The 25,641-nt window shown below is 40.6% G+C and overlaps 1 protein-coding gene across 10 annotated transcripts in view; it reads right to left on the reverse strand.

Moving 5' to 3' along the window:
• Positions 1-25,641, reverse strand: part of CHRDL1 (chordin like 1) — a 121,781-nt gene that overhangs the window by 60,399 nt on the left and 35,741 nt on the right. For all 10 annotated transcript variants that reach the window (XM_050776550.1, XM_050776559.1, XM_050776555.1 and 7 more), the window contains exon 4: positions 25,358-25,451. In XM_050776550.1, coding sequence (XP_050632507.1) covers positions 25,358-25,451 — 94 coding nt within the window. The remainder of the gene's footprint in view (positions 1-25,357; positions 25,452-25,641) is intronic.

The following is a 25,641-nucleotide window of genomic DNA, read 5'->3' on the forward strand; positions in this document are numbered from 1 at the left end:
TCAACATTCACAGTGTCCCTTTCAATGTGTTAAAAGGATCTCACAAGTCCCATAGTAAAGAAACCTGTTTAATAACAACTCAGCATTTTCTCTGACTTTACTTATCCACCAGACTCTTTTTTTCACCTAAGTAAAAACTATGAACGCCCCAGAAAAACTCCTTGGAAAGCACTGCCCTGCACCACATCAAAACCTAGATATTTTGAGGATCTGGATATTCGCCATCTTGTGGACACTACTATCTGCCAAATCCAGGACCCCACTCCCAACTTTAGTCACACTCAACCTTCAGCTAAGACCTAACATGTTTCTCCTAGATGACTGATAGCATCTCCAATATCTTTTCTTTCATTAGCAAGCCCTATAAATCAAGAGAAAATGCTCCCCTGTGAAATACTGTATAGTGCTAATAACCAGAACCACTTGCAACAACAGCCCAATGACATCAGGCACCTGGAGACACAAAGAAGTCAAGTCCAGGAGGTGATATTTTTCCCGTATATGATGAGAAGCCAGGGAAGTTATTTAAGTAGTGAAATGATTTGATGAGATTTACATTTTTGAAAAACTATTCTGAGATGATTAGAAAAGAGATAATGAACTTGGGGGCAGAATATGTCAGGAGGTGACTGAAAGAGCCCACTGCTATCAGATTACGCACTAAAGGAAGAAAAGAGGCATTCAGTACTTGAGGATTAATTGAGAAAAGTTATCCCCCAATGCACATATTATTTTGTTTGGAAAACTGTTAGCAGCTGGTTTCAGAAAGTGGCCCCTGGAGGCCACTGGCAGAGGTTGCAAGGAAGGTGGTGGCACACAAGGCTCCAGGCTGCTAGAGCAGTGGGAATGCTGTTAGGAATATCCAGTCTACCTCTTCCTGGAGACCAAGGGAAGCAGCTCATCTCCCATGTCATGGAACTATTAGAGGAAAAGACAAAGTATCATTTTGCTTCTCCTAGGAAATTCTTTAAGAACCCAGACCAAAATTCCTGATGCGGGGAGAGTCATTTAGTTAAGACTACACAATACACAGAAAGGAAAGGGAAGGTGTTAGGAAATCTAGATTCTAAAGAACTCCACCACTGATTGCCATGGGATGGTGACAATTCCTTAGGAAAGAAAGGTGTGAAAAGTAAAAATATGTCAAATATTAATAAAAATTTCCAGTTTGAAACTGGGCTTCTTCTTTTGGCAGCCAGATGCTCATATTAAAGTGATTAGAGTGAAAAGTGATGATAGGGGTCAGAGATCAAACAAATAAATAAGGTATATTATCATCTTTGGACTTACCAAGGCTGGGAAAACAATATGAGATTCAGTCATTGCTTTAGACCAATAATTCTCAAAAGGGGAACAAGGAGACCATGGTATCTGGTGGGAGTGATTTCAAACTATACCTACCACCTCATCCCTGATTGAGAATCACTGCACATGATGAAAGATGTCACTGATAGGAGTATAACATATGCAAACAATTTAGAGGCAAAAAGAGTCTGAGGGTCACAGTTCCAATAATGACAATAATCACACCAATAAGATTAGGAACTAATATTTACTGGCTTGTGCTTACACTGAGCTGGCTCTGTGCTCAGAGCTTCAAGTTGATATTCATTAGTTTTTTTCTTCCTACGTTCACCCTCTAAGGTGATTACTGCTATTACCTACAGTTATAGATGAGGAAACAAAGGCTAGGAAGTGGTCAAACCAGAAGTGACCCCAGAAGTGGAGCTATACTATATTTCTCTAGAGATGGATTTTGTATTATCTGAAACTTCAGCTAGGATAAAATAGCCACCTATTTCTGACACTGTAATGGCTTTTCCTAAGTTTTTCCCACTATTTCCTCCAGAAAGGAAACTACTCTCCCTCACACATGAGCATATAGAAGGTCCAAAGAATATGAGGTAGCTACTCAAAAGGAAGTACTTGACTAACTTATCTCATATTACCTTTAAATGGCTGCAGAGAATGAAAGAGAGGGGAGGGAGACTATCACTGCAGGTTGTACCTTCTTGAGAGGAGAAGGAAGGAATGTTTAAGAACTGCAGATTACTTCACTATTTACTGGGCCAATAGAACAATCTTGGAAAGAACAACTCCCTCTGCAGAACCTAAAAATCATGTCTAGATAGCCAGCTCCTCTTCTCCAGAGACCACCAACCCTCTACTCAAAGTGTGGTATGGGGACCAGCAGCATTAACACCACCTGAGAGCTGGTTAGAAATGCAGAATCTCACACCCGCACTCCAGACCTACTGAATCATCGTCTGCACTTCAATAAGATTCCCAGTGATTCAGATTCTAAGAGTTCATCTTAATTAGAACCTTCAATAATGCTGTAGAAACAAGTCAGCTTCTCAAAGGTTAATGAGTATTGAGAAACCTTTTTGCTACCTGTACTGGACAAACATATGTCATATTTGTTCCATATGGCCTCAATCCACACGCCAGTGAGGTATAAATTCAGGCAATCTTAGAACTGAGCTCCTTGCCATCCATAACCTTTGTTTCCAACTCCCATCTCTGCAAGAAATGTCAAATACAGATCAGGATTCTAGGAAAGTGAGGGTATCTACCTCCAATTAAAAAAAAAAAACAAAAAACAACTTTACAACTACAGTAGTACTTCTCAACTGGGGCCAACTTTCTCCCAGGGGACATTTGGCAATGTCTGGAGACATTTTTGGTTGCCACGAGTTGAGAAGGGTACTCTGGCATCTAGTGGGTAGAGAAGCTGCTAAATATCCCACAATGCACAGGATAGATGATATGACAAAGAATTATCTGGCCCCAAAGTGTTTGTGAAGCTCTGTACTAGAAAAAATAATAGATACAAATCATCTAATTCCTAAATGTTTGAAATATAGCTAGGGAGAAAAGGAACATAAAAGTGCTTTTACCATTCTTGTGAACAGCTTTAGATTAGAGAGCAAAGATTTAGCTGTCCTCGAAGAGGTGATGCACTCCTTTGGCTCACATCAAACTTAGAGTTGAGCCTTTCTTTGAGCTGAAGTTCATTTCCAAAACTACACCATATAAAACCAACTGCTCAGGAAGTCACGATAGACACAGAAAAATCTTTTTTCACAAATACCAGTCTTCAAACCGAGCATTAAATAAAACAAGAAGAAGCCATGCTTTCTTTTTTCCTCCTGTTCTCAACAAACAACATATATCATGAAGTAATTGAAAATAGAAAAAACCTGAACCGAGAAGTAGCTATAAGAAATACCTCACCTGTAATCCCAGCACTTTGGGAGGCCGAGGTGGGCAGATCACGAGATCAAGAGATCGAGACCATCTTGGCTAACACTGTGAAACCCCATCTCTACTAAAACTACAAAAACATTACCCGGGTGTGGTGTTGGGGGCCTGCAGTTCCAGCTACTCGGGAGGCTGAGGCAGGAGAATGGCGTGAACCCGGGAGGCAGAGCTTGCAGTGAGCCGAGATCGCACCACTGCACTCCAGCCTGAGCAAGAGAGAGACTCCTTCTCAAAAAAAAAAAAAAGGGGGCAAGGTGGTGGGCGCCTGTAGTCCCAGCTACTCGGGAGGCTGAGGCAGGAGAATGGCATAAACCTGGGAGGCAGAGCTTGCAGTGAGCTGAGATCCGGCCATTGCACTCCAGCCTGGGTGACAGAGTGAGACTCCGTCTCAAAAAAAAAAATGAATAGGATTAACATAATTCTTCTATGTGTGTTAAAGGACTCTGAATGCCCCAGTAGCCAGGCCAAAAATGAAACAAAGATTAGTTCTATAGTTCCAATTTTAATGGTTTCCTTTTACTTTTTAAGAATGGTTTATGCCCAGTTTAGGATTCAGAATGAATTTCCTAGGATCACTGCTCATGATACCACTGAATGTCATCTATTTCACGTTCCTGCCCCAGGATACATATCCCAAACCTGTATCAGTGAGAATGCAAGTGCTCTTACATATGGGTCCAGAGGCCATGTGAATTATGAAGTAAAATGTAAGAATTGGGGAAATTGCATTTATCTAAGGCTTCTGCGGTCAGGACTAGTCTCCCATTCAACCAAGGCCTACAACGCTCTGTAAGGGGCAACCTTTTCAATATTGAGAGTACGTTAGTGAAGACTTCAGTCAAGACTGAGTCAGACTGAACCCTTCCTACAAAGAATCACCCTTGCTCAAGACAAGTATGCAGCAGAATACACAATGTTGTGTGCTCATTAAACGCATCTCCATCCTCCATCCCTGGCACCCAGCTACACTACATTCCACAGTCTCGCCTGCAGTTAGGTGGAGCCATGTGAATGAGTTCCAGTCAATTGAATGTGGGAAGAAATGATAAACATGCCTTAGAAGACTGACCTATAAAACGTCCTGCAAAACTCTCCTTGCTTTCTTTTCCCTAAACTAAGGACCACATACCAGAGGCTCCAGTGATAAACTGTGAGACTCTAGAGGAAGGAAAGACCACTAGAGTGAAAGGGGCCTGGGTCCCTGAATGACTGCATGGAGCAAAAGCCCTCCCTCTCTATAGGCCCCTCCACTCCCACATTCATTGTCTTTAGTCACTGAGATTTGGGGACTGTTAGAGCAACTGGCTTACCCCAATTAATTCTTTTGTCTTTGCAAATATATTCCTTCTTCTAAAATCATGGGCCATATATTTCACTTTAGCCCATAATACTGCATTAATATCACCTATACTTTCTACCTTTCACATTCCATATTCCTCTTCCCTCTTGATAACTGCTCTCCATAGCACTAAGGGAAGGAACTGCCTAAAGTCAATATGCTTAGAACTTCCTCTCTGATTTAAATTCCCATTAAAAATAAACTAAAGTGAAATCAAAACCAGAGTTACGGGAGGTCCAATTTTTCCTAGGCTTGCTGCCCAATGGCAATCAACCCTTGGATCCAATGGCATGTAAGACCTGGCTCTGAGGCCTGACTTCACGTTCATGCTGGTCTACACAGCATTTTAGGGAATAATTGCTGTCCCAGTGCTTTAGTCCCTAAGTTGTCCCTCCCCCATGTATCAATGTCAATGACAAGCATGGCTGAGGAAGGCCAGGTAGGGTCAGACAAAAGATACAACTAGGCCAGATAACCTAAAGGTAGGCAAGGAATCACATGAAGAAGAAACTGAAAAGGAGTTCTTAGAGTGTGTGGTTGTCATTAGGGCTTTCCATCAATATTCAAATTCTCCTCCTTCCAGGCACATGGTAGTATTGCATTTCCCTGTCCTGTAGAAGTCAAGTCATGGTCGTGTGACTGGCTCTGGCCAATGCCAGAGGAGCAGAAGTAACCTGTGTCATTCCTGGCCAAAAGTCTTAAACAGCCAGGCCACAGTTTGTCCACAGTTTGTTATATTCCCTTCCCATAGTTTTGGAACTAAATTCCCGATGGCAAGGCACTGTCAGCCAGGGTCCGTTGGTGATAATGACATGCACCAACCTAAGACAAAGAGGTAGTATGAGTAAGAAATAAATCTTTGTTGTTTTAAGTCCTGAACTTTGTAGGTTGTTACTGCATCATACTTTAGCCAATTCTGATTACTACAGAGTATGTAATATTTGATGAGGAATGGGCTTTGATATTCAAAATGGGAAAGATGAAAATATTCCTACAATTTCTACCTCTCTTCCCCAAAGGAATGGAGGATAAGAGTGATTTTTCCCCAATGTGACATGCACAAGCACTCTAGCAGCTGAAACTAAGTCTCACCTACTAATTTGACTTAGCCTGTTGTGTCTAGAACAGGGGTTATAGGCCAGATATGACCGGCAACTTGTTTTTGTAAATAAAGTTTTATTGGAACATAGACATGCCCATTCATTTACATATTGCCTATGACTGCTTTCATATTACAATGCAAGAGGTGCTACAGCAGAGACTGCAAGGCCTGCTAATGCTAGCATATACACTATTTGGCCCTTTACAGAAAAAAAAAAAAAAAAATGCTGCCCTCTGGTCTAAAAGAAGCCAAAGGAAAACAGATCCATGGAGGGTCTGGAAAAGACATCCAATGTGCACTGCCACTCCAAGTAAAGAGTACATACTCTAGGTAGCTATGTAACCAAAAGCATACACAGATCAAAAGTTGGTACCAGCAGGATTTCTCTTAGTGCTTCAGGTCTTTTTAGAGACAGGGGACAAAGGGAACCCTAATACAAATGACTTCTAATGAGCGCATCCTTAATATTCTGTTGTTTATAACCCCTCTCCTCCAATATCAGGATGGGTATGGGATCTGAACAAAGGGTATACACAGTATATATCAGGATTAGTAAACCTGACAGTCCTCAGAATGACTCAGTGGAAAGTTGCTTAAGTGCTTGCTAAAAATGATTCATTGCCTGGAGAGTCCATGGCAAGTCAGATTCTTAGGCTAAAGTGGGAGGTACAGTTTGTCCACCTCCCTGAACTCAGCACAGTGCAAGCAGGCAGGCCCGAAGTAAAGAAGTAGGCTCTTGGAGGGTCTGATGAGGGTCTCAGCCTGCTGGTTGAGGCCTCTGCTGTGGCCATTGGCTGCCCTTCGGGGGTGGGGGTGTAAATGGCGTGGCCGGAATGCTAGGAATCCTGGGCTGGCCTAGCAGGCACTCCAATTGGCTTGGTGTTCTACATGCTCCAGAGACTTTCTCCAGTGTCCTTGGCATCTGGTGACTATACTTGGGCTTAAGATTTTTAGGGCTGGGAGGGTCTCTGGAAGCCTTCTATCTTAGTACCAGATCACTCCTTCATTTGGTGGTACCACCAAACAATCTGGCCATTCTACTGCAGATAGGACACAGGCTATTTGCCCCCTTGTCTCTGACTGGCTCTTGAAAGGGCTGCCTGGAGGAGCTATCTGCTTGGCTGAAACTCAGCCTTTGATGACTGTTAACAGGTTTTGCTTCAATTCAGCTATTGCTGTGTTACTGTAGGTTGGCTCTGGGTTGAGGGCAAAGGCCTGGGGTGGAAAACAGAGAAAGGAGAAGAGAGATGAAAGGATACTTTACTTGGACCTACAAGTTGAATTGTTCTTTCTTTTAGGAGGTGATTCTGAGGTTAGTTTCTACTGGGTATTTTCTCTTACTTTCTAAAGTAACCAGTAAGATGTGGCCCTGGAGTCCTCCCTGAGGCACCTTTAGTTCTAGGTTACTATGAAAATGTGGTGAAGGGAGGGCGCTATGTCTGATGACATCCTTGTCTACCATCATGTCCAGAGAATTTAGAAGACAGAGGGGCTCAGGTCTCAAACTGCTACAGTCTTTTTATCAGCCTGCCAGGCCACTGCATAGGCTTCTCTAATGTATACCTGAGCACCTGCACAGGCCAGGGCCGCATCTACAGAGGCTCCATCTCCCTGGGCTGAGACAGCATAAGTAATGGTTGTCTCAAACACACTGAGGCAGAAACAGATTTTCTTTAAAAATACAGAAGATAACAGGCAACAGAAAGACCTTAGAGAATTAATTCACCCCATAGACATTTGTCCAGAGCCTATTTTTTGCTTTGGCAGATGAGGAGATAAATGTAGACTTGAGGTCCAAATTATTTCCAAGTATCAGGGGCTGAATCTCAGATATAGACAGTGAAGAAAGTGGAGAGGAAGAAAACTCTTCCTCTTTTGAAAACTTGTCTACAAGGCAGAAGTGGTAGAAGCACAGTCCGGGAGGCAAGGAGACCTGGGTTCCAGGCTCAGGTAATGTTACTAATGAGTGTTGTCACTTCAGGGAAGTTACAGAGTCTTTTGCAGTCTCCCTATTTGTCAAATATGGGGAGAGGCAGCTGGAAAAAAATATCTTTTCAAGGTATAACTTTCTGTAGTTGTAGAATATATGATTCCTGCCTTCAAGAAGTTTATGATGTAGTTGCAAGACACTGAACAGAGAAGAGGTACAAAATTAAATTCAGTGCAGCACAAAAGTATCCAGTGAATGGGATAGAGCTGTGCCATACACTACAGTAACCACTAGTCACATATGTCTATTCATATTTAAACTGATTAACATTAAATCCAACTTAAAACGCAGCTTCTCAGTCTCACACCGGTCACATTTCAAGTGTTCAACAGCCACCTATGCTAATGGCTGCCACATTGGAGAGTGCAGATACAGAATGTTTCCATCATTGCAAAAAGTTCTATTGGACAGTGCTAGTATAGACAACATGTATCATAGATGTCCAGAGAACACAGAACTTCCCTTCCATGCCTCCTAGGCTTCTGCTCATGATGGCCGTTCAGCCTGACCAATGCTGACTTTGGGTGGGGGTGGGGGCTCTGTGATTGGTGAGATTATTGCTTTGCTCTGGGAGCTGAGCAGTTCCACACTTTCTACATTGTCTCTGCTCCTTTGATTTTTCCCCAGGGCCTTTGGGAAAGCCATAACGATCCACTCCTCTCATGAAAAATTTCCTTTTAAGCAGACTCATGAATAGTCTAGATAATCCCAGAATTCATGCATCTTTTAGAGCTCCCTGAGCTATTCGCCCAAGAGGTATTGTATGCAAAGTCTGACAAAGATCAGTTTGATCAATGAGAGTCAGCATTGTATTTGGAGAAGGAAGCATGGCCAGGACTGAGGAGGAAGTCCTTACATGCTCCCTGCACAGCACTATTAATAACATGAAAAAATTGTCCAATGTAATCCCAAAGACTGATTTCAAATCAAAACAAAGCAAATAAAGGAAAGCAAAACAAAAGAACAGCAAGACAAGCACAAGGGCTCCCTAGGGCTCCTCTAGCTTGTGGGATGGGTGTGGGTGTGAGCCTGTGAGAGTGTATGTGAAAGTGTGTGTGTTCCAGATGTACATGAGAGTCACGTGTGTGTGTTTGTGGGGACGGTGGTGAGGCGGGTAGGCAGACTTGGAGGTTTTCAGGGTTAGGGCTGGGCAAACGTGCCTCTGACTCAGAGGAGGAATCTCAGTTTCTTTTGGTGGGGAGAGGAGAATTAAACTTTTGTAAAACAACCTCATGCCTGATTCCTCTAAAGGGGGGTAGGAAGGACAGTGTCATAACACAGAGAGTGTTAATGGCTGCTATTTTAACAATCTAAACTCACTGCCCCAGGGCGCCAGTAGAAACTAAACAGTCTTATTGCAAAGGGTGCATTTAAAAAAAATCAAATAAATAGCTGAAGGCGCACTCACATTGAACTTGTGCCCAATTCAGTGTCAATCAACAAGTTTCCATTGAATTCTGGACAAGCCAACTCCTCTTCCAAAGAGAACACAGAAAACATTGTAAGTTCAGTTTGGGGGCAGCTGGATGATCTTATGTATCCTGTCCTGTTTTTTTTTTCCCCCTTTTTGCTTCTTCCTTCCTTCTCCGGCTAGGACTTTTGTTCCCTAATTCAGATCCTCTCAAGTTAATTCCTTTCTAATGCATCTCCCTGGCTCTGGCCCTAGTGCTGTGGCTCTTCTATTTTATATTCCTATACATGAGGACAGACCAGCTGATCTGGGCCTCAAGACAGGTCCACATCATTTGTAAAACACCTGCCATATGTTCTATGAGTAGAGAGAGAGAAAGTACCCAAATATATACAGTATAATGCTATGACTCCACTTGGGAACATGAACATTCTGATAAGCCAACACGCTGCAAAATTATATTATCCCAGTGATAGAATGTGTCCTAGGTACATACTTGAAACTAGTCAGACATAGCCACTAAGTCTTAGTGTAAAATCTTCATCTCCATCTTGGTAGTAAGCATGTTCCCCCTCCTCCAGACTGAACTCTGGCCCTGCATTCTAAAATAATACCAACAATACCTTGCATTTATTGAGGGTATACTACGGGCAGGGCACTATGCTAACTCCTTTAGATATCTTAATTCAGTTAATCCTCACAACAGTCCTTTGAGATAGGAACTATAATTGTCCCGTTTCTCTCTCTCTCTCTCTCATTCACACACACACACACACACACACACACACACACACACAAATACATACCACACAGTGTCACCTAATCCAACATACACGCTCACCCACATGCTTACATACACTTACACTTACATCAAGTGTGTGTAAACTGAACAAAGCTCCTCTGCCCTATCTCCATAGTGCTCAGTTCTTCCAGGTTCTCTGCCCAAAGACTCTCCCACTGACATCTGGAATTCTATCCTTAGTTAATTCTTATAGTTAAGCTAAGACCTTTCTGCTGGAAGGAGTCTCATCAGCTGCCTATGTAAGTGGCTGGGAGAGAGGTGAGGATGTGAGGGACTGCAAGAGAGGAAAGGGGGTGCAAAAAGACATCCAAGAACACTAAAGACAAACTGCACCTCCTCCCTACTTTTGCAGTGGGCTGGCTCTGCAAAATAATGTCTACCCACAGGATGTACAAGGTCCTTTGAGACTGGGCCTCCATCAATCTGACCTTTCCAGCCTCCTCCCTCCTACACAGACCATACTCAACTGCAGTCATGGATCCCACACATGCCTCTGCATGTGCCCTCCCCACCTCCCTCTTCTACATCTGGCAAAGTGCCATTCATCTGTCAGAACCCAGCTCAAATGTCCACTCCCCTCTGGGACTGTGCCTGACTCCTGGCTCTTGTAGAGTACCTGTCTTCTCCCCTCTCTGCCTACATAGCCCTTGTCCACACTTCTACCAGAGTACTCATCACATTACATTTTAATAATCTTGTTATGCGTGTCTCCTCCACTAGACTGTGAACTCCTCGAGGAAGGAACTCTGAAACCTCAGCACCAACATGGGATCTGTCTCAAAGCTTATACTCTGTAAACTTTTGTGAAATGAATATGAGTGAGTGAGTGAATGAATGAATGAATGAGCGGACCTACACCACCAACTTCTGGTTAGGAAGAGACTCCTTTCCCCAGGCTTCTCTGACTAAGGCTGCTGTCCAGTATTTCTCAATAGAGCCACCACTGGAATTTTGTGTGGGACACTTCTTCCATGCACTGTGTTCCTACTTATTGTGGAACATTTTGCATCTCTTGTTGCTGCCCACTAAATGCCAATGACATCCTCCCATTACTGTGACGAACAAAACAGTCCTCAGACATTTCTAAAGCCCTGGAGAAGTTGGTGGGGGCAGAAGGGGTGTGTGTGTGTGTGCTGATCCTCCCTGGTTTGGAAGTAACACTACAGCAATGGCTCATTTCCCTGATCCCAGTGGTCTGAGAGGCCCCCTGCAGTAGGGGCACACTGTGCTCCTGCAAGAGGCGCCAGATGACAGCCTCTAGCAAGAGCACGAATTAGCAGAAGGTAGGAACCAAACAGGAATAAGGCAGCCTAATCAACACATAATGGTGAATCTTGCACTCCCTTTTTATGATTTAGGAGGGAGGAGGTATCAGTTCTAGTCCTCCCCCAGAAAAATCCCTCTCAATTTTTCAAGGCAGTCCAGAGATTTTTACCTTGTTTCTGAGTGCATTCACAACACTACCTTATGTTTCTGTTAAGAGCTCACTCAGCTTTGAGAATATCAGCATTATTGTGCAGCATACTCATACAGGCACCTCTGGAAATCTAATCAGAAGGAAATAGAAAGGTAAGGCAGAGGTGATGCCATTAATTTAATACCTTTTGCCTGACAGTCATTAAACCTGTTACTTGTTTCCTTTAGACTCCCCTCATCTTTTCCCTGAGGCTGGAGACACATGGTCAATGCCTGGTTATGAGGCTGCTATCATTGGGATCTAGAGGAACACGTACCAAAATGCTATGGTTTCAGGCTTTGCCCATATTGCAGATATGCCCAGATGAAATCTGGGGACCTAGGATTTAAATACCTTCTTTTCACTGCTGAGCACTGCCTTGCTTATATATACCTCCTTACACTTTTCAAAGCAATTTCCCGTATCAACTTTCTCGTTTGCTGTCAATGCAAACTTTAAGAGAAGTCAGGAATTATCATCTCATTTTACAAGCTGAGAAAATAGGTACAAAGAGGTTAATCAGCTCTGTGAACGTCCCACAGTGAACTGGAAGGAGAGCAGAGCTAGGCTCCATCTCTTTACTAGCCCCCCTGCCTTCCTCCCCCCATGATAACACAATACAACCTCACTTTGAGGGAGGGCAGGCATACCCCACAGGTCCAAAGCCCTCCTTCCTTCCCAAAGGTGGTCCTGACCAGCCTGACTTCCTGGAAGCCAAACATGCCCTCTGGTCCTCTGGTCAGTGATAAAAGCCTGGAGCCAGATGACTTCATCCAGATGCCGATATAGTGTGCACTCTACAACTTGGAAATCAATGCCCACTTACTAATTCCAAGAGCCCACTTAAAGGACAAGGAACACACCTTTCTCTAGGTTTTGGTACTTCTCTTCTTTGTGACAAAAAACCCCCAAAAACCAAAAACCAAAAAACAAAACACATACACACACACAAAAGCCAAACATCAAGAAGACCAAAACAATGCAAACAAGTAGACAAATATAACAACCCCCCAAACTGCCATATGCACATAAAAATCCTATGCTTGGTTGTAATCTTGCAAGGTCTTCTGGTACTTTTGCCTCCAATCAGAACCATCAGGAACAAATGAAAATGTAATCCCACTTTATATTATACTGGAAATATAACTTACATACCTAAAACATAAATGTAGAGTTGTACTGATGCTTTCAAAGCAAACACCCATGTGACTACCACATGGATCAAGAAAGAGTGCATTGCCAGCACCCCAGAAGCACCCTCCAATGGAGGTCAACTCATCACCATGCTGACTATTGTGATAATTATTCACTTTCTATTGTAGTTTTATCACATTTATGCACATCCATAAACAATATAGTTTACTTTTGCCTATTTTGAACTTGATATTAATGGAATCATATTGCATGCGTTTGTGCATTTATGTGTGTCTTGTGTTTACTCAGCATTGAGTTTGAGCTATTAATATATTGACTATAAAATGACTTCATTCCCCTTATTTATGCCCAGAACTACTTTTTTGTGCCTAAGTTTCTTATACTGAAGCTCACTTCTACTCTTTCTTCCCCTTTGGAGGTGGAAGGAGAAAGCTGATCAGCCTCCTCTAAGACCCATTTATGTTTCTGAAACTTAGTGAAGGCCGGTCTTTCTTTCACCAGTTTCAGTAATTACAGTTTTCCTTCAACATCAACTCATAGGTTTCATACTCTAATCCTTTAATAATCTTTCTAATAAAGCTATGTTGAATGGCTCCAGACACAATTTCCCTCAGAAAGCAATGTCAGAAGAGGCCCTTTTGGAAAAGTACTTCTCCAGATAAAAAGAAACACGGGTACTGTTCTATTCCTATGGATTTCTCCAAAAGCAGATGACAAAACTTGCCAGTAATCACCTCCTAATAGATGACACTCTTGAAGTTCCCTGGGGAATGTTAATAAGGAATACATCTTTCGAAACCTAGCATTTCACACAGGCAGCAATGCTAGTTACTGCTTGTCATGCCTGTCATTTTCAAAGACAGTGTGGTCTCTGGAGTCTTCCAGAAAAAAAGTGCTTTGAAAACAACATTTGCTAGATTCCTCTAAGACTCCTTAGTTGTCTCCTGACTTCACTTCCTCATCTCTACCACCAGCCTCTTCTCAAATTTCTTCTCTCTCTTCCCCATTTAAAAAAGAGACACACTACATCCTGGACGAACCTTAAAGATATTATGGTAAGCAAAAAACATACACCACAAGAGGATAAATACAGCATAATGCCATTCATATGAGGTACTGAGAGTAGCCAAATTCATAGAGACAGGAAGTAGAAAGTGGAGAGTTAGTGTTTAACGGGTACAGAGTTTCAGTTTGGGGAGACGAAAATGTTCTGGAGATGGATGGTGGTGATGGTTGTGCAACAGTGTGAATGTACTTAATGTTACTGAACTGTACACACAAAAATGGTTAAAATGGTAAATTTTATGTTATGGATATTTTAGCACAAGAAAATAATCACAAATTAAACAAAAAAGAGAATGAAAATAAAAAAGGAAGGAATGAGGGAAGGAAAGAAGGGAAACAAAGAAAGAAAACAAGGAAGAAAGCATGCCACATTTCCTTGCCCTCTCTTTCTCAATATCCATTTCTCTCCTATTAAAATAATAAATGAATATTCTATATAAAAGGTATGATGGTGAGTGTGGACTCTGATTTGGCCTTAGATCCCTGAGGGCACAATCTTGTGAATGTGGAGAAATCAAAACAGGATGAATTTATTGAAGAAAAGAGAAAGAGCTTGTGGGGATACTTACATTATCTTCATGTTCCAAAAAACAACCTCAACTCCCAAGTTTGATGTATTTCTCTGTCTTCCCAATTAAACTAAAATCCAAACAGCCTTCTTCCTCCCCCTCCTGCAGACAGCTTTGATTTAGCCCTTTATTGAGAGATACAGTATATATATTTCTTAGCCTATCTCCAATTCTGGGAGTATTACCCTAACCATACATATATTTGCTGAACCACTTCCCAGTTTCTGTGTCTTAGAGTGTATGTGGCAAAGACAAAAGACAACACATCAAGACATTTATAAAATAGACTATTTTGATGGCCAAAAATGGAGTCCTGTGAGGAGACGGATTTTGGAACAGATTTCAGTAACTGTCACCCTAAGTCTGCCAGTTCCTAAAATCTCTTTTAGGGAATAGCTGATAGTATAAAATTCTAAATACAAAAATCAGACAAAAATCATTCTAATAAAGACAACTGCTTATCTTAGTGGCTGCAAATAATCTGGCAAACCTTTTGGGTTATAGTCATTTCGCGTCCAAAACCCTGAAGCGAAACTCTTTGGCTCTAGGCAACAGATAGCAAGGATATTTGGCTACTTTGAGAACATATTGGTTTTAAATTAACAACTCTAAAGTGAAAAACTTGAGAGCTGGCAACTCATCCTAGAAACCACTGTGTCCTCTGCCACAAATAAAGAACTTATCCTCAATACTACTGGTGTTCTGCAGGACTTCGGGGTAGGTACAGCTTGACTCCCTAGGCCCTTCCTTCAACAGGCCCCTATCCCTTTGTAACTCTTCAGGTGCCCAGCTGAGCTTAGCGGCCTCGGGATCTTCCCCTACAACACCTGCCTCCTCTTTCTACAATCAAATTCTGCTTTCTAAATCCTGTGTTCAGATGAAATTAAAAATGATTAATAAGAGTTAAGTTACTACCTTCAAATATTGGTGAATTTATCAGGACAAGGCCTAAATTTAAAAGATTAAGCTGTAATGACAATTTCAGGTGTCAGGCAACTTGGCAGGGAAGTGGGGGTGGGCTTGGGCAGAGCTGATCCGATGGCTGGACAGGTCTCAGAATCACAGGTCACAGGAAATCAAGGTAATAATTGCTTCTTCTGCTTACTGAAGAAGAAAACAGGCCCTGGTTCAAGGGTCAATCCTGCAATTCATATGAAAGCCCACCACAGGATATTTTGCTAATTCTTTCCTTAAAGTACCCTAGATGTGACTCTTATTTCAAACTAAGTTAAAAACAGACTAAGCTGAAAACGCTGATTTTATTTCAAACTATGTTGATTGCTTTTCCCTTTGAGAGTTTCATTTGTTTATCAGCAGAAATTCCTGGGCTAATTCCGAGAAATGCCATTCATTTCTCGCCAACAACAAGTCATGAACAATGGGCGGGGTAGAGGGGGAAGCTCCCTACGGAGGGTCTTGCTTTCTGGACATGACAGCCAAGGACTCTGAATGTGGAAGATGGCAGAGGAGGCAGCCTTTGGGTGGGAGCTCTGGGAAAGCAGAGGGGCAGGCCAGATGGCACATTGTGCACATGTTACTGCAGGGTTGGTCCTGGGGAAATGTCACACAAGGAAAATGTGTTTCCAGAGTGTCTATGTGCTCCATTATCAGTGAAACGATGTTGTCATGTTGCCCACAGCCCCCTGGAGATCCCACTGCTGCAAGATCTTACCCAGAACGGCTTTCTGTGGGCAGTTCTCTTGACCTCCTTTCTCAAAACCTCCCCTGGGCCCTATTACTGTAGTGCAGTCCTCAATCCGACTGCATTAGAATTAACTGCAATGCTTGTGTGAAATGCATGATACCCATTGCAGCCTAAATGATTCAGGATTTTTGGTGTAGGGTCTGGGAGTCTGCATTTTATCAAATCTCCCAAGGTGATCCTTGAGCACGTTAAAATTTGAGTAGTACTAGTTTAGGGTCTTGGGCTAAAATTGCCTACTACCCTAACAAACTTCTCCAATAGCTTATTGCTATAACATAAATTACTCCTAGAAATTGAATGGCAAAATACAACACTTCTCGAAGCACATAATAAAGAACCCTAATTCTGCAAAGTGCCTCCAAAAAATAGGTCCTATGGCTGAATAAGTTTAGACAATATTACATCCCATATACCTCTCTGGTAGATTCATAATGTATACTAATGTATCAAGGCTCTGTCATATAAACAGACAACAAGTATATAAAAATGCTCAACATCACTAATCACCAGGAAAATACAAATCAAAGCCACAATGAGGTATCATCTCAGCCCAGTTAGAATGGTTATGTTCAAAAAGACAAAACATAATAGATTCTAGTGAGGATGTGGAGAAAAGGGAACTCATATGCTGTTGGTGGGAATGTAAATCAGTACAGCTACTATGGAAAACAGTATGGAGGTTTCTTTAAGAAGCACAAATAAAACTACTATATGATCCAGCAATCCTACTACTGGGTATATATCCAAAAAAAAAAAAAAAGGGAAATCAGTATATCAAAGGGATAGTTATATCCCTATGTTTATTGCAGCACTACACACAATAGCAAGATATGGAATTAACGTAAGTTTCCACCAACAGAAGTATAGATAAAGAAAATGTGGTATACATACACAATGGAGTAGTATTCAGTCATAAAAAAGAAAGAAATCCTGTCATTCACAGCAACATGAATGAGCCTTGAAAATACTAACTTAAGCAAAATAAGTCAGGAACAGTAAGATAAACACTGCATGTTCTCACTCATATGTGGAAGCTAAAAAAGTTGATCTCATAGAAACAGAAAGTAGAATAGTGGTTACTAGAGGCTGGGAAGGGTAGCAGAAAGAGGAGGATAGGGAGAGGTTGGTTAAATGATACACAATAACAGCCAGAAGAGAGGATTTTGAAAGTTCACAGCACAAAGAAATGATAAATGTTTGAAGTGATGGATATGCTAATACTCTGATTTGATCACTACACACTGTAGGTATCAAAATATCCCTATGTTTTGTACTCCATAAATTTGTACAATTATTACGTGTCAATTAAAAAATAAAAAACTTATTCCTCTTAAATTATAAATGTGTGTATATGTCTGTGTGTGTGTGTGTGTATATGTGACTCTGAGAAGTCTTACATTGAAAATCACACGTTGAACTTTTTCTAATTCAGAAACTCAAATTTATTTTACCATACAAATGTTTTCCCTAGTAAACTCAATTACCATCCCACAAAATTATGTTCTCTGGAGCAAATTTTGGGAAACACTATCTTAACCCTGGAAAACTATTATAATGGTGGCAGTTTCTTGCATATAGAAAGCAAATGAAAGATTTATTTGGGACCAATGGGCCTCTTGATATCCCTCAATGTGGTATCGCCTTCTTTACTTTTGTGTGAGGCTAGCTTTAGTTAATGTTCACTGAAAGAAATAGAAGTTAAGAGTTCTGCTCTATCATAATGGAAGGCCATAATGCGCCTAAAAGCCTTGTTCTTACACGACATAAGGGTTCTAGCATACCAAAAGGAAATCACATTCTTTTTAAAAAGAAATTAAATTCCCAGAGTTTACCAGAGACAAAGATCACCTCATCTGGTAAAGGTAAACTGACTGCTACTTTTTTTTTTTTTTTTTTGAGACGGAGTCTCACTCTGTTGCTAGGCTGGAATGCAGTGGCATGATCTTGGCTCACCACAACCTCCACCTCCTGGGTTCAAGCGATCCTCCTGCCTCAGCCTCCCGAGTACCTGGGACTACAGGCACGCACCACCACACCCAGCTAATTTTTTGTATTTTAAGTAGAGATGGAATTTCACCATGTTGACCAGGATGGTCTCAATCTCTTGACCTTGTGATCCGCCTGCCTCGGCCTCCCATAGTGCTGGGATTACAGGCGTGAGCCAGCGCGCCCAGTGAATGCTACTTTCTTGAAGAAGGTTTTAACCCCTTGTACTGTGTCAAGTGTCCAAGGACCAATGGTATGAGAAAAATAGTGGAAATAAGGCATAGAAGATAGTTAAAGGGGTTTAAGAGAACAGTCAGTATGGACACGGAAGGTCTAGTGATCAAAAGTGAACATCTCCTTTGGCAACCCCTCAGTAACCTAAAATAGTAATAATAATAATAAAGCAAAATATCTGCTCTCCAGACACCAACATTTCAGAATCCTTAGGCTTTTGGATAACTCTGGACCCATAAAGACATATATATATACACACGTGTGTGTGTGTGTGTATATATATATATACGTGTGTGTGTGTGTGTATATATATACATATATAAAATTATTATGTGTAATATATATACCAATCTTTTGCAGGCAAAGGAGTGGACCCTGATTGATCATCTTGCACATTACAGCTATTGTAGTCACCTTACTAAGGAAAACAATATGTGAATTGACTGTTACTGTTAACAAGGAATTGATCTTTTTTGATAAAATCCAAGACACAAATGAATATAGAATTCAGAAGAGAATAGAAGAGAGAAGAGAGCAATGGAGATCAGATATGGATGGTGGCAACAGCAGCAAATCAGCAGCAACCATGGGGATGGCTGGCAGTAGGTACTCAAAGAAATGAACTAAAAGAAGATGGGGCAACCTTAAAATTTAAGAGTGATTCCTCAATAAATTAAAGACAAAATTACCATAAGATCCAGAATTTCCACTCCTAGGTATATACACAATAATTGAAAACATATGCCACACAAAAACTTGTATATAAATGTCCATAGCAGCATTATTCACAGTGGCCAAAAGGTGGAAACAACCCAAATGACTACCAACAGATGAATGGATAACGAAAGTGATCTATTCATAATAATGGAAGATTATTCAGCCCTAAAAAGAAAAGTCATACTGATACATGCTACAACATGGGTAAACCTTGAAAACACTATGCTAAGTGAATGAAACCAGATGCAAAAGGCCACAAATTGTATGATTCCACTTATGCAAAACATCCAGAATAGGCAAATCCATAGAGAAGTAGATTCATGGCTACCAGGGGCTAGGGAAAAAGGGGAATGGAGAGTGACTGTAGGTTTCCTTTTGGGGTGGTGAAAAATTTCAGAAACTAGATTAGTGGTAAATGTTCTTACCACTTGTACAATATTGTAAATGTTCTTAATGCCACAGAATTATTCACTAAAATCGTACATTTTATGTTGTGCATGTTTTACCACAATAAAAAAATAAATAAATCTCTCTTTTGAACCTTTGCCCTAGATAAAAACTGGAGGAAACACAAAAGGCCTGTCTACTTGGTTACTGTAACAGTGGAAGTCACAGATATAGACAGACATAGTCATAGACCTAGACTCTAGATTCCTTTTTAATATAAATGCATGGATGGGAGAAAAGGGGAACACAAGGGCAGATAGGTCAGTGATTAAAGACAAAAAAAGCAAATTCAGAGTAGACAAGTGATTTTCAACTCTTACTCTAAACTTGTCTAAAGTCAAATGCCATGTATCTACCTCAGCTTACACAGTCTGCACTATAGTGTGGATTTGTGTAACACAAGTGGTTCATATGTGAGTGCTACATAAGGGAATGAAGTTGGTATAAAATAGAAATTGCATTAGTTCATATATGATTACCCAGCAAATTAATATTTTGCACTACCAAGTGACTGCAGCTAAAAGCCAAGTACACTAACTCAACTGAAATCAGCAAGCCATTTGCCCTACATTCTTCCTCTTGCCTCAGTTGGGCCGCATGCTCTGTCTTATAAGTGCTTATTACATGATTCTCCCTGATCTTTGAGCAATTTACTGTTGTCTCTATAACTCAGCAGCTTCAATTCTTCCTTAAACATCCTTCCTTCAAGCTAATGTTACCATTTTAAAAGGTGAATTCTAGAAGTCTATATTTACTGTAATATTTTATTAGAAATGTAAGATGCCTTTTTAAACTGTGTTAGTATTTCATTAGTACAGTTGCTTTGTTAGTATTCTGCTTACAAAGCTGCATACGTTTTGAGTGGTTTTCTCCAATGCTACTTTTTCCTTAAGCCCTGTTATTTTTCAGTGTACTATTTTATAGAATGTGAGGATTTTCAGATATGTGCCTATCATATTGTGGCAGAAATACCTGTGTTTGCTAGCTCACTCACAACCCAACCATTGTTGAAAGAGAAATGACACAGGGCTTCCCACATTCTCCTTATGGGAACACACACTATAGTGCAACACTGGTAAGGTCTTTTCCCTCACCTACCTTGAATATCTAAGATTGGGTTGTCTCTCTTGGCAAAACCACACTGTCACTATTCCTATTAAAACCATTCATAGTGCCAAACTTTTTCACCTAGCCAAAAGGAAACACTGTGGGTTAGGTCTCTGCTAACCAGATCAAATCAGTTATTTTGGCAATTTTATAAGAGCTCTTTAATAACACAGGAATGCTGGAATACTTCCAGGAAAACCCAAATTTATTAATTCTGAACAGCAAATTCTCAGTGGAATGACCATTTTAAAAAGCCCTCTTAGATAATACGATTTAGACTCCTGATCACTATAAAAGTCTTCTTTTTGTGATAAAATTCTCTCTCTGTGCATATATATAATAAATATATGATGAAATATATATATTTTATACACACACACACACATATTATGAAAATAAGTCATGTTGTTTTACTTTCCCTTCCAGCATTACCACTTCATTCCCCCAAAAGAGAAGATAGGGAATTTAATTCCTACAAATCTCTAAAATCTCTTAATTATCAGGGACTCCACAGAGTCCTGCTTAGAGACCAGGATGAATTTAATGACATTCATGAGTCCTATGCAGTCTTGACTTTTCCATTAAGAATGTTCCAGCCTCCATGTAGCCTCTTTGGGCCCAGTAGAGCACTTGGTATGTGACTAAGACTTGACCTCTGCCAAGACTTGGACAAGTGCTGATGAAAATAGTTTTATTTGCTCTTTGTGGGAATCAGCATAGATTTCTCTCTGGTATTTCTGGAAGAGCTGCCTGCATACTATGATTTCCACGGTTTAGCAGGAGCTGTAGGAGACAATTTCAAATATAGGTGGGATCCTTGGAAATTTTAGAGGTAGAGTTTAGAAAGCAAGAGCCATGGGAAATATATAAACAAATGAAATGAGATGGCTCCTCTGTCTCCTTCAATGGAAACTAAGCTCTAAGCATGATAGGTAGGACACTTCCACTGAGTCTGTTACTACCTAGGCAAAAGCTCCTCTAAGTCAATACTGCTATAGGACAGTATGTAAAGCCAATATCTGGAGTATATGGTTTGCTTGTTTGTCTTCTCCTTTTTATACAGAGCTTATTCATCATCTTGGCTTTAAATATTTTCTTCTTAAATGAAGACATTTTCATCACAGTGCCTTCCATTGGGTTAAGACAGAAAACCAGAGCCCTTTTCTTTGACCAAACATTTCTGTGACCCTGAAGGCATGAGTTTCCTCATGCCTAATAATCACTGGGGTGGAAGGAACACAGAGGAGTCATCACATCCATTGCCCTGTCTCAAAGTACGACTGTGCCAACTCTATCTCAGATGGGTGGGTACCTTTTTATTTCTAGAAATATTAAGTAAAGAGATTAAAATTCTCCTTAGTCATTTATTCTAGGATTTAACAGCCATGGTGTTCCAAAGTTCTTCCTTTTGTAAAGCTCCATTCCTCTCTGCTATGATTTAAAGCTATTTACTCTTGCTTTATCTTCAGTAGGAAGAAAGAATAGCTGGTTGCATTTTGGTTCAATATGGCAAAGAGAGCACATGAGAAATCCCTGTTATTTTCAAAACAAAGAGAGATGAAATGTGGAACTAGAAAAATAAATAAATAAAATGTGGAAACTGTAAAATCATATTCAGAAACATAAAAAAACTCTTTGTGGAATAAAATAGAGGAGGAAAGTACAGCAATAAGTGGGAGCCAAAGCCATATGGTCCATCAGCAGCTGGGACTGAATATGGGTAGTTTGGATCCAAATGGCTGAGGAGAAACTGCAGCTTGCAAGTGGCTTCCCATGCGAAGTTGGGGACTAGGGTCATAGTACTCACACGTAAACAGGGGCTGACATAGCTCTCCCCATTCAGTGTTCCCTAAAAAACACTGATTGTCCAAGGTAGGCAGTTGTAGATGAGGTCTCTGTCCATGATCATTATCAGAGACTAGTAGTGCACAAGAAAACAGAGGTAGAAATAGACCATTCGGGCATGAGGCAGCCCAAACCGAGTCATTAATATATGACCTGGTTTAGAGCAAAGTGAACTATAAAGCCTGCAACAACCATTCCACAAGGAAGGGCTCATGCAAGAAAAAACAAAAACAAAAACAAACAAACAAAAACACCCATGGATAATGAGCTTTGAAAGAAAAAGTAGAAAACCAAGGAAAATTCAGGACTGAGAAAAGCTGTCAAGAAACCCAGCAAAGGTGACAATTCACATCTAAAAATATTTAGATATTTCAACAATCTGAAATGGACTTCAAATAAACATTTAAATATTTTAAAGAGGTAAAAAAGAGAATAAGATCCCCCAAAACAATAACAGGTTATAAATTAGCATCATGTAGATGTCTTTTTAAATAACTTGAAAACCTGAGGGGAAACAAGGTTATTGAAAATAAACAAGGAAACAAACAAACCCCAACAGATGGCCTAAATAGTATGCATGGAAAGAATTCATGAATTGGAGAATAGACTTGAAGTAATATATCATTTTAGGGAGAATATCAGGAGGGAAAATTAAAGGAGACATAAAGGATAAATTAAATGAGATGCAATAATATACAACAAAGATAAGTTTGAGAATGAGAAAAAATAAGAAGGCGAAGAGATAATTTTCAAAAAACTGACTAAAAATTGATGAGAAATTTGACTCCTTTGGCTGAAAAAATCATCTGCTGAGCAGGTTGAAGAGAATAATCAAACTTACACATCCCATTGTGTGCATCAATGAAAAGAAGAAAGTTTTAAAAGCTAGAAGGAAAAAACAAAAACAAAAAACAGAAGAACCCACAAAAGAACTACAAATAGCAGAATTCTTAACCACAAACAAATAAACAAGCAAACAAAAAAGCCAAAAAACCATTTAGTAGTATCTTCAAAGTGCTGAGGGGAGATGAACATACACATATAATTTCATACCCAGCCAAATTATCATTCAAGAATGATTGCAAAGTAAATACTTTTTTGGTATATAAGGACTAGGGAATTTTAGGACTATTACCCACAGAAAGAGCTGTTAAAGGTTATAGTTAACAAGAAGAAAAATGAACTTATGGAGAAGTGAGCTGCAAGAGCAAGAAGGAAAAGAAAAGGAATAGTTTATTTCTATCCTCCATACCATAAAATGAGCTTTTTAAGTCTTAACGATAATGGTGTTTATTTCTTTCAATGTTCTCACCTCTGGAATTTTTGAGCTCAGTTCTTTTAACACTTTATTTTTCTCTCAAAATAACTGCTAGCTTATACTCTCCCTTTTTCTCAATACTTGCCTCCTGTTAGGCATCTGGGGTAGGTGCAGCCATATTCTATTCTATGTTCTTTTGCCGTATGCTCTGGGTCTGGGTCATGCCTCAACCTTCTTCCCAGGGAAGACCAATCTTTACACAGTTTAGATAAGTTCCTATGACATTAGACCACTTTTGGAGACTTCTGGGGAATAAAAAGTTTTTATAAGACTATCTGACAGGCTACCTGGCAGGTTGACCAAAAAAAAAAAAAAAAGCTCTCCAGAGTGACAACTTTATCAGAAACATTGTTCCCATTTACCAGAGCACCCCCACCCCCACACCCCGCTGCCCATACCACATTTTTGCAATCCAGTTTAGGAAGAAGCAGCAAATGAACACATACAGAAACAGTAAGCCTCGCTTAGGGACTTATTCCAAAAAAACCCCAGCAACTTTTAGGTTGGTCATATGCCGAGTCACTCTCTGACATCTTAAAGCATATACTATCAGCACCAACACTCACAATTTAAAAACCTGTGATATGGCATGATCTGCCATCTGGAAATAAATCACTTTTGTTCATTAGGGTGTATTTACTGATGCAGGAAAATATATATTATAAAGGTGGTGACAAAAAGAGTTTGGGTGTTTCTTCTCCATTAAAAAAAAAAAAAAAAATCCTCCACTCTTGGAACATTTCAGTTGACTGGGTTTTCATTGAACCCCATTCCCAGCCTTATTCCTAAGATTTTTTGCCCTGATACATTTGGTTTCTCTCTTATAAGTTCTGGAAGTTCCTCACCACTTAAAAAGCACCGTGTATACCTTAGCTAGGGTAGTGGTTCTTCGTGAACACCCCTTTGGGACTGACAATAAAGCTGCGGATGTTCTCTAAAGGAATTTACACATATACATAGTTACATCAAAAACTGCAAGCAATTTTAAAGGGTTCTTTGACCCTCAAAAGCCCACCCAGGAACCCTAGTTCAAGAATTTCCACCCTAAAGAGAAATAGAATCAACTTACAGGATGATAAGACTTGTACTTGACAGATCCCAAGAGTGTCAAGTAGCTTTTTCTAGGACTGCCATTGGGCCCACAGGCATTCTCTGAATTATTCCACACACTTTTGGGGTCGGAATCAGGCCCCAGTCAGACGTGAACAAAGTGTCATTGAGGGAGCCCCTGCCTCAGACAAATATCCTAGCTGCAAATCGTGAAAGTAGACATCCTAACAGCCTTGGGAAAAATCTCTGCCTGGCTGCCCCTTAGAATTACTCTTTAACAATGTGTACATAATAACTGTGCAGTCTGGAGGAGGTGACTATTCAGCAGGCAGGCAGCTTTATACTGTCATAAACCTCACTGGGTCAGCTCCTTTGATTTATGAACGGCCCCCTCATAATTTAGAAGCTATGCTCGGATGCAATTCCAGCACTAATTGCATAAGACACATGCCGCCATGCTGCAACTCTCCTGGTGCCTGCTGCCCATGGCAGGAAGAGGCTGCTTACAGCAGAAAATCTCTGGGCCACAATTTCCATCTCCGATTGACACCAACCTTCAAATGATTAAAATGCCAATAAAAATCTGTTACTGGGTACCCAATAACTTATTAGAGCCTAGAATGTACCCCATTTGGGCTATAAAAAGTATTTAGAGGCCAGTTTGGACTGCCTAAAGGTTCCTATTGTTATCTGTCTGGAAGTTTCCCTTCTGGGGAATTATGGAGATGAGATGAGTTGGGTGAAGAGGGAAGATAGAGAACCACAGCTAGGAAAGAAAGAGACAAACTGCTTTACCTGGGCAGCGAGGGCAGCACAGATGAGGAATATGCACAGGAGAAAGGCAATGAACATTTGGACATCTGACTCGGCTGCAAAGCACATTCCCATTCTGAAAAAGAGAAGGCAATGAGAAAAAATAAATGTCTTTCAAAGGTCGCTGGGATCAAGCCAGTTTGGGAAACAGTCATGCAGGGACTCACCCAGGCAGTGAATAATGCATTCCCAATAAGCTGAATGCATTCAACATTTTCTTCCCTTTTCTCATCACCAGCACCTCTCCTGGGTTGGTTGATAGTTTA

This window comes from Macaca thibetana, chromosome X, assembly GCF_024542745.1.
Source record: "Macaca thibetana thibetana isolate TM-01 chromosome X, ASM2454274v1, whole genome shotgun sequence".
In the NCBI taxonomy this organism is placed as follows: domain Eukaryota; kingdom Metazoa; phylum Chordata; class Mammalia; order Primates; family Cercopithecidae; genus Macaca; species Macaca thibetana.